Genomic DNA, 13,246 nt, shown 5'->3' with positions numbered 1-13,246 from the left:
TACTCCAATTTTTCCTCTCCATCTATCATATATATTAAAAATTAAATAATTTGAAATAATGAAATTTAAATAAGATATGATTTTTAATTATTTTTCAATCTATACTACACTATATATAAGCAAATGTAGTGTGTTCTAAAAAAAATTTAAATGATTATTCTTAAATTTTCATGATTTTAATATTTCTCTCTTCTACTTAGCAATCCTTTTTGATTGTATATCATGGTTTCTTTTTTGTTTCATTTTTTAATTGTTAAATTAATTTTCCAATGGAAATTAATTTCATAGCCTATAGATAAGATATAAATTTCAAAGTTGAAATTTTATTTTATTTATTTTATTTTCTCATGTTTATCTTATTTTATCTTTAAATTTGAACATAATTTTTTATTTTCTTCAAAACTCCCTTTCTCTTGGACTTATCTTCTATTTGAACATGATTGTTTTAGATTCTCATATATTTCAATTTAATCTTATCAAAGTTTATCTTTTAAAATCATTAATTAATTTCCATATAAGTTTTAAATATGACAGAATTGTATCTTTTGCCTACGTTTAATCTTTTCAATATAAAAACAAGTGCCTGAAAAAGGAACCACGAACATAAGATTGAAAAGAAAAAAATCACAATCAACATTGAGCCCTTTTTGACTCACTTTCACGGTGCCTAAAAAATCTTGCATTAAACTTCGAATCACATGTGATTTTTCCCCCCTCAATTGTACCTACTTTACATTTGAAATGTGTACTTACATGAGTTTTTACGTTTGTGAAAAAGTAAGTTTATGTAAATGGATATTATTATTTTATTTTTCTTTAAATTCTGTTTATGTTTTTGTTTCTTTTTCTTTTTTCTTACAATCTGTATTTTTTTATTTCTCTCTTTTTTGGCTAATAATATGTCATTTAATTGAGATTTCATTCTTTTTTTGAAGTACTAATATTATTAACCTGTGACTTTTTCACTTATTGATTATTCGTATTTAATTTTTTTGGGTGCAGATGTTAGATTGGAAGTGAGGAGAGCATCAAAATTTATTTGAATATGGCTTTATGTTTTAAATTTAATCATCAATTATTTTTGGTTGTTGATTGTGAAATAACTTAGGATTAAATTAATTTTCAAGAACTTATTTCTTTTGAGACATAAACCACAAATTCATTCCTTTTTTTGTTTTTTTTAAATGTCTTTTTATGCAAATTCAAAACTAGAACAAATGCAAGTGATCTCAAATTTAAAATGTCAGATTTTTTGAATAATTTAAATATTTTTATTCTTTATTTTTGTCAATTCAATTTTAATGCATTACCAAACCTATTTATGTTTAGTAAATCAATATAAAAATAAAGGGAAAAAAAATAGCATGTAAAATTTTTTATCCACTGATTGAATATAATGAAAATTAAAATTAATTTTATTTTAATTCATTATATTGTGTGAGATAATTAATATAATATCTCTTATTGATTGAAAAAAAAAATGAAAAACATAACATTCTTTTATTTAATGTTAGTTATTTTAATTAATTATAATTTTAGTATGCTTTTGTTACCCCACTTTTGGTTGTCTTAGCTAACTCTTATTATCTATTTGTTAGTGTAACAACTCTCGTCACTGTTTACCGATTAACCACTGATTACTGCTAAACTGAGACTGATTATGATTGGTAACTGAATTGATTGAAGTACTGAACTGACTGACTGAAATCTGGAACTGAATTGATTAAGTATGTCTGTTTAATTGTATGTTTATCTGTTGACTGTTTGTTTATCTGTTCACGCCCTTGTGTTTAAATTGCAAATTGAAGGCCTTATCGGCAGCCGAATCTGAAATTGATTAATGATTTGTGTTAATTGGAATTTATATGATTTTATGGTGTATTTATCTAAAATGTGATTTGGTATGATTAAATTGGATTAAAATGAGTTAAATTACAAGAGTTGGACCTAATTGCCATTTTGCCACTTAGTGGACTCTCTTGAGCCTCTTAGTTGACCTCCAATGCTAACATTACAACACTTCATCAGCCCATTTTTCTTGGACTTAGCCGACTAGAGAGAGAGAGCTAGGAGAAGGACTTGATTTCAACCAAATTGCTTGGAAACTTGGTAGAATTGAAGAAAGAATTAGCAAATTAAGGTTCTTCACCTTGTATTGGAGACCTAGGTAAGGGAATTCAACCTCTCTATATTCTGAACTGTATTGTGGTATCCTTAGCAACTACTATTTATTGTTACTGTTACAAAGATCTCTGTCGGTTCCCTTGTTGGAACCACTACTGTTTACTGATTGATGGCCATCATTTACTATTCGGTCTTTTAAGACCTACTATTTACTGTACTATTATGCTAATGGATGTACCACATTTGACCGAATGACTGATATACTGAATTAACGAATTGTTTTCATTACTGTAAGGACATTCATTCTTAACCTCTTTACGCATTACGTTATTCACTGGGCTTTAGCTCACTGCTCATATATAAATGTAGGTGTTCAGTCACCAGACTGTGGTTAGAAGCGTCGAGGTAAGCTCTAGTTTTGTCAAGCCAACCACTGTGCCTCACTTCAAGGTTCCGAGCCTGTCAAGTTATGGCTTAGGGGTGTTTTTAATTTCCCCGTCTGTCTCTGTAGCTGTTTTGTATAACCGTATAGACTGTATAACTGTATAGACTGTTACTGTACTGTTTAATAGGGATTAAGTCCCTGAACTGAATGATTGTATATGTGTACTTATTGTTCTGTACTGTTTATGTATATGTGTATGAAAAATCTTTTTACATACAGACTCACAGCTCATTGGACATTGTTTACTTACTGTATTGGCTTCTGCCAGCCCCTGTACTCTGTATTACTGTTCTACTGTTAAGTAGGCCTTCGGTAATCTCGGATTACTGGCCGGTTACGGTACTAAACCCATAGGGGCGAGTTTGGGTCGTGACAGTTAGGTAATGATTTTACATCATTTATGATAGTTTTCTAAAATTTTTCATGTTGTGAAGTATTAAAAAATTTGAAGGATGTATAAAAATATTTTATTCATATTAGAGAATATAGCTAAATAGCATTTTTTTTATTTTAATATTATTCACTTTGTAAAATCCCATGTGCAGTATTTTTTTTTTATATTAATTTTAATGTTATTCACTTTGTAAAATCCCGTGCATCGCACGAGTGACTACTAGTATTAGAAGGAAAGATTGTGGCAAGATTTGGGCATAACATTCTGTTATTGCGTGGGATTATAGGGTTTTTTTTTTTTTTTTTTTTTTCTTCCCTTAATCAATCTTTTGCATACCAAGGGTTAAATATGATTAAAAAAAAGAGTGTTGCTATTAGCATTCCTATCAATTATTTTAGACCTCCTATTTTTTTGGACTTTCACTTACAATTTCTTTTCCACTCTCAAATGATACCAAAATTTTCCTTGTACAAATATTTCACCCATTCAAATGTACTCCCATGCTCTCCACACTCCAAAAAGTCTCTTCCAAAATCCTAACAAAATCCATAACGGTGGAACCTCTCAAAACCAATGGAAAAAATTTGTGGTGATTAAGAATTTTTTTTTCTCTATTTCATTACGAGATTTGTCAATTTGTTTGATTTATTTTTCTCTTTCTATTACCTTTTTTTACACATACATCACAATCCACTTTCATTCATCTATGACCTCATTGTATTGGTATGCTCTTTGTGTGAACAAAATTGGGCAGGATTTCACCCTACGATCAACTGGCCGGTCGACCACCTAAGGGTGGTCTGACCTCCTTTGTTTGCCTACTTCTACTGCTGCTTCGATTATTTGTTTTTGAACAAATAAGAACTGTTTGGTTACTTGTTCCTGAACAAATAAACAATGTTCGGACTTGTATTTCCGAATTTCGATCATATGTTCGGGAGTTTAGTCCCCAAAAAATGACGAACAATTTTTCTGAGTTGTTGTTGTTGCACTCCTCTCGTTTCATGAAGTTGTGGTTGCTGGAAAAACTTCCACTCATTGTCATTGTCAGAGAAGTATATGTAATCAAATGGCTGCCATCGTTGTTGCCGGAATATTGCAGCCAAAGGGTTTTCAAGGTTTTGAGTATAGGCAAGTTTTGAAGGTGGGATTTGGGGAAGATGGATGGGTGGTGATGGAGGTAGGTGCTTTCATAAATCCTAACTCACGATGTAGTGGGTGTGTGGACTTATTGTGAAATAGGGTGTCTCAAAATTTTTGATGTCCTTTTTAGTAATTTCATTTGAGATTATTATTGTAATTAAAAAAAAAAACTAAAACATGGGGGTTCCAAAATAATTGATGGGGTGTTAATAGCAGCACTCTTAAAAAAAATGATTGGAGAGGTTTTTAAAAATTGTTTTGGAGAATTTTTGAACAGGATCCTCTCACCCAATTGGACGGGTCTAATTTGCCTCACATTGGGCTCATCATGATAGTTTGAACCGTTTATCTTATAGGACTTGCCAAACAAATTATTTATACACAAAATTAAGTTGATTGAATATCGGGAGTCACTTGATTGGATTCTGTGAAAAATAATTAATGGATAGTGTGATTTTGCAACTAGTCTGTCAAATTTTTTTTGACAAATGAAATCTAATCAAGTGGTTATCAATACTTGATCAATTTGATTTTTGGTATAAATAATCTTCTTGAAAAATTCTACAAAATAAACGGTTCGAATTATCAAAGTGAGACCTGTAATGAGCCCCATAAAACAAATTGAATGGTCCAGTTGCTTCTCTTTAACTAGAAAAAAGATTGATCCTTTTTTTTTTGGAAAAAAACAAAGGTAAATTACTCTAACATCATTTGAAGTTTGAAAACATACAGTTAATCGCACGTTTTTTAAATAATTACACTAATCTTTCTTTTAGTATGATTAAAGCGATCGGAACTAATGTCAATAGTAGGTAGACATTGAAATAAATAAAGATAAATATGCATTTTAGTAAGAAGGAGATGATAACAACATTTTTTCATTCATGCAATTAATGAATCATTGATAAAAAAATGTCCCAAATATTATGTGAATTAAAATCTTGAGGGAGATAAGTATAATTATGTCAAACGTATGGGATTAATTGTATTTTTTTTCAAAATTTAGGGGAAGTGAGTGTAATTTACCCTAAAAACAATTTACAGGATACATAAAATTTATTTTTAAAGACTGTGTTTTCTTTTTTTATTTTATTTTCTTTTTTTATTAAATAAAATGAAATGACAGGTATTTTTGTTCTTGAAAAAGAAAAAAGAAAAAAGAAAAAAAAGAGAGTACCGCAACAAATAACGGTCATCTAAATTTTTTGGCGCTTGGTATAATAGAAAACAAAAGTAAAAAAAAAAAAAAAACATTTGTCATAGTAAACTGAAAATAAATTTATTTGAGTAGAAAATATTTTTCCCTTTTAAAAGTTGGGATACATTTTTTAGACTAAAGTCTTACTAATATCACCACACTACCACCACCACCACCACCACTATCACTGTCGCTAACATTGCCGCTGTCACCTCACCGTCACGGCACAACCTTAACCTCCACTTTCATCTCACCACACCACCAAATATGAAAAAATATTTTATTCAAAAGACATTTAAAAAAAAATATATTTTTAATAAAAATTATTTTTCATCCAAATAAACAGATCATTAGAACCTCTTGAATAGAATCTAGAGACTTAGGGGTTGTTTGGGATAACCTAAATAAGTGTACTTTTTGTCTTTTTACGAAAAGATGTGCAGAAAAGTAGAGAGATGATGTGATCAAAAAAAGATAAAAAGATAAAAAGATGAATTATTTTAGAGTTGTCAAACTTGACCTTACCATTCGAGCTGACGCTCACGTGTGAAATGTACCAGTATTTTGTCCACCTGGAATTAAAATTTGACATTAACACTCTTACTTCAGCTCTATATACCTAATTCTCCACCCAGTTTTGGACCACCAAAATTCTCAAGTGTTTTCTTTTCCATCTCTCTTCTACTCTGTCACTTTGTTATTTTGTCCATTCCCTTGACAATTGGAAATGAAAACAATTCTTTTCTCTTGTATTTAATTTTTCTCTTGTTTTCTTTTCTAGTTTGCCAAACAAACTATTATTATAGATTTGTCTTCACATTAAAAAAACTAGCAAGCATTTAACCCACTCCACCAAAAAAATAAAAAATAAAAATAAAACTATATATATTCCTGACAGCTAGGCAGAATGGCAATGGGAAGCTTATGCTAAACTTTTCTCACTCACAACAGAATCTCAAATTAGAAAAATTCAATTTCTTAATCATCACCATCATCATCGCCATTTCTTTGCTTAGTATCCGTATTCATTTATAATTTATTGATTCTATTTAACTTTATCGGAAGAAAGGTAAAGAAAATGGGAAGTTGGAATTTCTATTTTAAAATTGTTGAAGTTGAAATTGAAACTTGCTTCCAAGTCTGCTGCCATCTCATTACCCCTTTTCAGTCTGCCCTAGCATTTCCATTGTTTTTGTTTTCTTCTGAGTATAAGATTAATGTAGGGCCTAAACAGTAGTACATCAATAATTTGGTTCACATGCATTCATATTCACAACAAAATATTTAAATCTATCTACATAATATAAAACAAATGTAAACTGGCAAGGAAAAGAGAGACTAACATATTCTATTGAAGATAAGGAGTACAAATTTTGTGCTTTCCTAAGGACACCGAAAATGTGTCACAAAAAAAGACACAGAACACTCACAACGGATGAGTTACAAAAAAAAAAAAAAAAATATATATATATATATATATATATAAAATAGTACTTAGAAGGGATGTAATACAAAAATAACACTAAATTGAACGCTCACGGGATGCGCCACAAAAAGACGCAATTCTTGTGAGTGTTCTCTGCCTTTTTTTTGACACATCTTTTGTGTCCGTAGGATTTTTGATAATTTTTTTATTTTTTATTTTTTACACATCGATATCAGTGGCGTCATTTATTTGAATAGATTTGTGTTTACTTAAAAAATCCTTCTATGTTTTTCTCGAAATTGGGTATTTTTCTTGTCAAATGCAAAGGTCATAGCATGTGTTTTTTCACATGTGATGTTGTTTGGATGACTAGAAAACTAAGTTGGTATGAGTAAAAAGGCACATGAAAATATCACTGATTGACTGCAGCTCACCCAAAACAATTGGTTGGTTATGTTGAGACATTTACATCTCAATGGTTAAATCTCGTTACCTTAAAGTTGTGAATTCGTATCTGATGGTAGCAACTTTACACAAACTGCCAAAAGTTTGGATCTTACCCAATCTATCCCTCCTAGGCTCCCATCCAATATGACTAAGCTAGGCCTAGTTTTTTTCTTCTTCATTTTTTTTTTTTTTTTTTCATGAGACAGAAAACAATGTAAACTATGTGAAAGAGATTTGACATTGATTCTAAAAGGAACCAAATTTTAAACTGCTGTGTTCAATAGCAAGATGCTTCTCAATCTAAACAAGACTCCCTTTTCCCTCATTTTTCTGTCAAGTCACATTTCTTTATCTTTTACTAGAGGGAAAAGGGCCTTTTTTTTTCTCCTGAAAAGTACCCTGAAATGAAATATATAGCATAGATTAAAATTTGATGCAATGTGAGTCACGTTCAGAATAAATCTGGTTCATATATTTTATTTCCAAGATAATTTTGGATACTTTTTCCTCTCCTTAGATATCAGTATCCAGATATGTCCCTCAGAGGGACCCTCTTTCCTATGTTCTTCCCAGAAGTGGCTAAAGTTGAGCCGCAGAGGGGAAATGTATGACATGGTTTTCACACTTGATAAAAGGCCTGAAATTTCGTGGCCTACCAATTCACCAAGCAATTCGATGCCCCAATTAATGGGCTTCGTCGGTGCATCTTAAATATGTGTTCGAATTTTGAATTTAGAGAGTTTGTGTAGATAAAAAATAAAAACAAATAAAAAAAACTGTGAAACAAATTTAACCTATATTTCATTTCATTTTTTTTTTGTTTTTTTGTTTTTTCTTTTTTCCCCACAAATCTCATTCTTAATCTAAGGTCTGAACACAACCTTAAGATAATGTTAGCAAGTCATGAAAGCTGTGGGACAGAATTTCTTGACCTTTAGCAGACTGAAATCCATTTGCTTTCATGTTGATTAACAGTCTAAATCTCACTTTACTTCTTGTGGGGTTTTCCTCTTTCTTATTTTTATTTTTTATTGTTTATTTATTTTTTAATTTTTTTTTTTTTTTCTGTCAGGTGGAAAGTATGATCTTTACAAGAGAACCCATAAAATAAAATTCTTTGAAGAAGATGTAAAAAGTGAGACAACCATATTTATTGTCTTAAAAAAACAGTTAGTTTTCAAAGGCTGGGGAAGGGAAAAGTGAAAACTATCTTTACCTATGAGATAGTGACAGACACCCATTTAAGTTAAAGGATTCTTTGAATCTTGCATTTGAGAAAAGCACTTGAGTCTTTTTCATATATTTAATTATTATACTTTGAAATTGGATAAGGGATTGGCCGTCGTTGAGACGGTGCTTTATTGAGCGTCATGTCTAAGTTCAAATTTTACGTGAATTTCACCACAAAAAAAAAAAAAAAAAAACAAAAACCAAGCAAACAAACAAATTTATACGTAGTGCTATTGGAATTTCACCAAAATACTAGTTTCAACTCCTATATTTTATCTTAAAATATTATTAAAAAATTCATTCCATTTTTTAGGAATCACTTTTTCATTTACTTCTCATAAAAGGCTTCCTATTCTTTCCCTATTCTATTAACAAACTTCCTATATTTTCTTTATTTTATTAAAATATAATTTTTAATTATAAATTAAAAAAAAATCATAAATATGTATTGCAATTCTTAAACAAAACAAAGTAAAATATATATATATATATATAAGGGGAGCTGATGCAGGTGTATAGGGAGCCATTTACCTCTTACGATAGGTAAGGAGGAGATTTAAGGGAGCTGGTGGGGATGCTCTAACAGCTAACATCTATATTTAAAATCAAATTGTAATGTTATCATTCTTTTCGTTTGTTACTAATGAGACTTGTGAAAATTGGCAAGTGAGCCACATATGATATTTTTATCGTTTCATTAACGTCCTTGTTCAACAAAATTTCATTTTGATCTCTTATACTTTTATCAAAATCTCAGTTGGTACCCTTTAATTTAAATTTTGTTCTAAAAAGAATCTCAAGTACGACAAACATGTCAATTTTCATCAGTATTACTAAAACTATAAGAAATTAACTGCCACAATTGAAAATAGAGGCCTAAAGTAGAATTTTGGTAAAATAAAAGTCGTAGGTATAATTTAAACAAAAATTGAAGCACTTGGTACTATTTGGCATGTTAAAAGTGAGGAAAGACTTTCGGAAAACCAAAACAGATTTGGATATACTATGGATGGTCACCATGTCCTAGGATTTTTCAAGCCAAAAAGGTGAGAAGCCAAAGGTGGTCATAATGCTAGTAAAACCCATAAGTATTTATTTTTTTCTTCAAATTTCATATAAAATTACAAGCTGGGGAAGCATTAAAAAATATGAAAACAAATTGGAAAACAATACTTTTATTCTGTAAATCTACCATGTTCCATAGACAAAAGATGAAGAGCATAAAACCATGTTTCTATCACAAATAGAAAAGAGAAACTCTGTACGACAAGAACCTATTTACAAAACAAAGAAAATTCTATATCACACACCTGCAATTTTTTTCTTTCTTTTCCAATGCCTCTGAACTGAAATCCTCCAAATGGAAATACTTAAGAAAATTGCCCGTAAGCTGCAGCGATTCGCTGGAAATTCTTATTATATAAATCAGCAGATTGTGAAGATTGTTGTTGCCAATTAGTACTAGACCCTTGTGCGTTGAAGTGTGATTCTGTTTTGGTCTCAGTACTGTATATATCTTGATGAGCACTTTGGTTTTGAATTGTGGTCCCAAATAAATATGGGGTTTGGAGATATTCAGACCATTTGATCTCTTCCGGGTCGCCTTCTATTGCATGAATTTCGCCTTCTTTCTCTGATTTTATACAGTTTTCCGGTCCCCACGAGAAGGTACCGTTGTTATCGAAGAAGGAAGAACTGTTAGTGCTTCCATTGCTGCTACTACTGCCATTGTTGCTGAATGAAGCAGTGTTCCAATTGTGGACCCCATTGATGTCGAAAGAGCCCATTGATGGGGTACTTGAGGGAAGACTAATGGAAGGCTTGATGGTTGGGCTTGACATGGAAGAAAAAAGAGTGGTTGTGATTGGATTGAGAAAGAGATTATTGGGTGTGTTTGTGTTGACAGAAAGTCTGGCATCAGACCCATAATTCAGCTGCTGAAAGGGAAAATAGGCTGGAAAATCGGATGTTTTGCAAGCAGCTGTGGAGCTCTCATGGGAGGAAACAAACCTGTCTAGGAAAAATTCATGGGTTGTTGATGGGGGTGTTGTCATGTTGTTGTTGCAGTTGTTTTCAAAGTAGTTTTCTGTTGCCACTGAAGCCCTTTTTGACTTGTGAATTGCCATTCCCTTGTCCGAATTCTCAGCCTCGACATTTGTCAGTTCATTGGATTTAGATCCCCCAGAGGCTTTCTCTTCACTCTCAGCATTGGAAAGTGGTTTGTGAGTGTTTGGGTCAATGCCTTTCTGCTTGAGCTTCTTCTTGATTGAGGAATTCCACAGGTTCTTGATTTCGTTGTCGGTCCTCCCGGGCAATTGGGCTGCAATCTGCGACCATCTGTTGAAAACATAAACAAAAACATGTTTTACAAAACAAAATTCACAAAAAGCAAGATTTAAACAAAAAATATATATATACCTGTTGCCTAGAACTGCATGAAGTTCAATTATGAGGTTCTCTTCTTGCTGTGAAAATGTCCCTCTTTTCAAATCAGGCCTCAAGTAGTTTATCCACCTCAATCTACAACTCTTCCCACACCTTTGCAAACCTGTCATATAAACATAGTTTTGAATACCCTTTTGTTTGCATTTGATGAAGAAAAAAGAAGAAGAAAAGATTAGTGAGTGAAGTGAAGAAAGAAGAGAGGACCTGCAAGTTTAGGGACAGAGCTCCAACAACCATGGCCATACTTGGTGATGTGGTTTATAAGCTTCTCATCTTCCTCTGGAGACCAAAGGCCTTTCCTTAGTTTCTGCTTGAAACAACAAGAGTGCCTCCCCATGTGGTTTGCAATATTCCTCTGCCTTGCAATGCTGGCAAAAGCTAAACAAAGATAGCAAAGTTTGTATAGAATACTATGTGATTGTCAGCAAAGAAGAGGAGAGAGGTCTTCAATTGGATATTAGAAGAGAGAGAGAGAGAAAGAGGAGAGAGGAGAGAGAGGTGATAAGGAGGTTCTGAAAATGAAATGGCAGACTGGTGGGGAATCAAATTAATAGGAGGAACCTCAAAGAGAGAGGTCACATTTTGAGATTGTCACTTTTTTTAAAAGGAAAATGATACTCAATACATAATTTCCGTAAAAAAATAAGATAAAAATGACATGGCAATGACACTCTTATTATTACTAACCATACTGATGAGCATTTTATATTTCAATAAATAAATATAAATGATACGTATCATTCTGTATTTTATAAAAATAACGCCTAATTAGTACATATCATTCTGTATTTTATATTTTTAAAAATTAATTTTATATTATTTTTCATTTAAAATGTGAAGACGGAGCTTCAATAATCTAAGTTCCACGTGTCTCATCAAAGGTTGAGAATTAATGAGTTTGACAGCACTGGTGGGGCATATTGACAGATATTTTAATTTGGTGGGGATTGAAGAAATTGTGAAGACTTTAAAATCTATACAATTTTTTTTTTTTGGTGGATGATACAAGTCATCTTACATTTATGGATTTTGGAGTTTGTATTGGCTCTTAAGTAAAATACTTATTTGGAGCAAGTTCATGCCATGATTCCCAATACAGATTTGGAAAAAAGGTTAAATATTCCTGCAGATGAGAAGTTTCCATGATTAGTTGTTAAGCCTCTAAAATCAGCCACAATGGAGGATGTATTTTGTGTAACAGGTACACCAGAGCGGTGGTGTACTTGCCCTATCATATATGGAAGTCCCACTGTATACTCACCCATTTTACATACATATGGGACTTATTAGAGCATCCGTATCAAACTAACTAAACTCATTTTTTAGCTAAATTAGTGGTACTGTTCATCAAAAATGGACTGCATCAGTCTCGTTACTGTTTATCGTTAATATACGAGTGTTACAGTACCTCGCTACAACAAGCGAGGTACCGTTTATCGCTACTTGTGTGTTATCGGACCCGCCGGTCAATCAGTCAACGGAAAATTTAATATTTATTTAATTTTTTATTTATTTTTGCATTTCCTCCAGCTTTATTTTTTTGTAAAACATAAGAATTATTTAGTTCATAGCTTAACAATTTAAATATAAAAAAAGAATAACAAATATTTTAATAGGATTGAATTAAAATAGAGAATTTAATACAGTAGAGTGACTAGTTAAAATAAAAAATAACTTTTTAAATTATAATTTAATTAAAATTTTTAAGAGGCTGATATTGATGCTCTTAATTGGACCTCTGTACTTGAGCCTCTGAACCTGAGAGAGGTAGGGACTAGTTTAGCCACACGTCTCATAACTAGAGGCGCCACAATTGAGACGTGAAAATTTCAGTAAGAGGGGATTAAATTGTGTGTGTTTAAAATTGAGAAGTCAAAATCATTTCATAATAAAATTTCAATATATTAAGGGTAAGTATGAAATATTTTCTTTGAGAAGTTAAACATATACTATTATTATCAAATATTAAATTTTAAAATAATAAAACTTTTGATGTAAATATTGGTATTTAATAAAATTAGTATTTTTAAATTCTCTCATCAAGATCTATCAAATAAATTTCATATTTATGAAATTTTTTAAAAGTAAAATAAAATTTATTACAGTCAAAATTGATGTAAACATTAAAAGTAACATGTTAATCTGGTTCACAGTAATATGTTTATTCTATCTCACAGTAACATGTTACTCTGACAATATTGTTTAAGAAAAAAAAAAATTATTTTGTCCTTACTCAATTATATGTTTTCTCCTTAAAGGATTTATAAAGCAAAATAAATTAAGTTGTAATTTTTACCAAACTAAAATCCAATGGAGGAATTTTGATTAAATTTCCCTTTAAAATTGACAATAAAATTCTAAATCTTTCATTTATAACGAAAGCATTATATGAAA

At 31.1% G+C, this 13,246-nt stretch overlaps 1 protein-coding gene across 1 annotated transcript; it reads right to left on the bottom strand.

Moving 5' to 3' along the window:
- Positions 1 to 9,564: 9,564 nt before the first annotated feature.
- Positions 9,565 to 11,530, bottom strand: LOC114300493 (transcription factor MYB61). The gene is made up of 3 exons (XM_028245356.2): positions 11,057 to 11,530; positions 10,826 to 10,955; positions 9,565 to 10,744 (listed from the first exon to the last, which is right to left on the bottom strand). Exons 1-3 carry the CDS (start codon positions 11,187 to 11,189, stop codon positions 9,778 to 9,780), a joined length of 1,230 nt encoding a protein of 409 aa, XP_028101157.2. The 5' UTR covers positions 11,190 to 11,530; the 3' UTR covers positions 9,565 to 9,777.
- Between the last annotated feature and the right edge of the window lie 1,716 nt (positions 11,531 to 13,246).

The sequence above is a fragment of the Camellia sinensis genome, chromosome 5 (assembly GCF_055761805.1).
Source record: "Camellia sinensis isolate YWXY chromosome 5, ASM5576180v1, whole genome shotgun sequence".
Classification (NCBI taxonomy): domain Eukaryota; kingdom Viridiplantae; phylum Streptophyta; class Magnoliopsida; order Ericales; family Theaceae; genus Camellia; species Camellia sinensis.
The sequence above is the reverse complement of the archived record's forward strand: the minus strand, read 5'-3'. Positions and strand labels throughout refer to the sequence as shown.

Bases quoted from the DNA above. Each gene is read 5' to 3' on its own strand.
- LOC114300493 (XM_028245356.2), bottom strand. From the start codon at position 11,189: ATGGGGAGGCACTCTTGTTGTTTCAAGCAGAAACTAAGGAAAGGCCTT. The intron at 10,956-11,056 runs GTCCTCTCTTCT...TTTATATGACAG, and splicing joins CTCTGTCCCTAAACTTGCAG to GTTTGCAAAGGTGTGGGAAG. The intron at 10,745-10,825 runs GTATATATATAT...TGTTTTCAACAG, and splicing joins CATGCAGTTCTAGGCAACAG to ATGGTCGCAGATTGCAGCCC.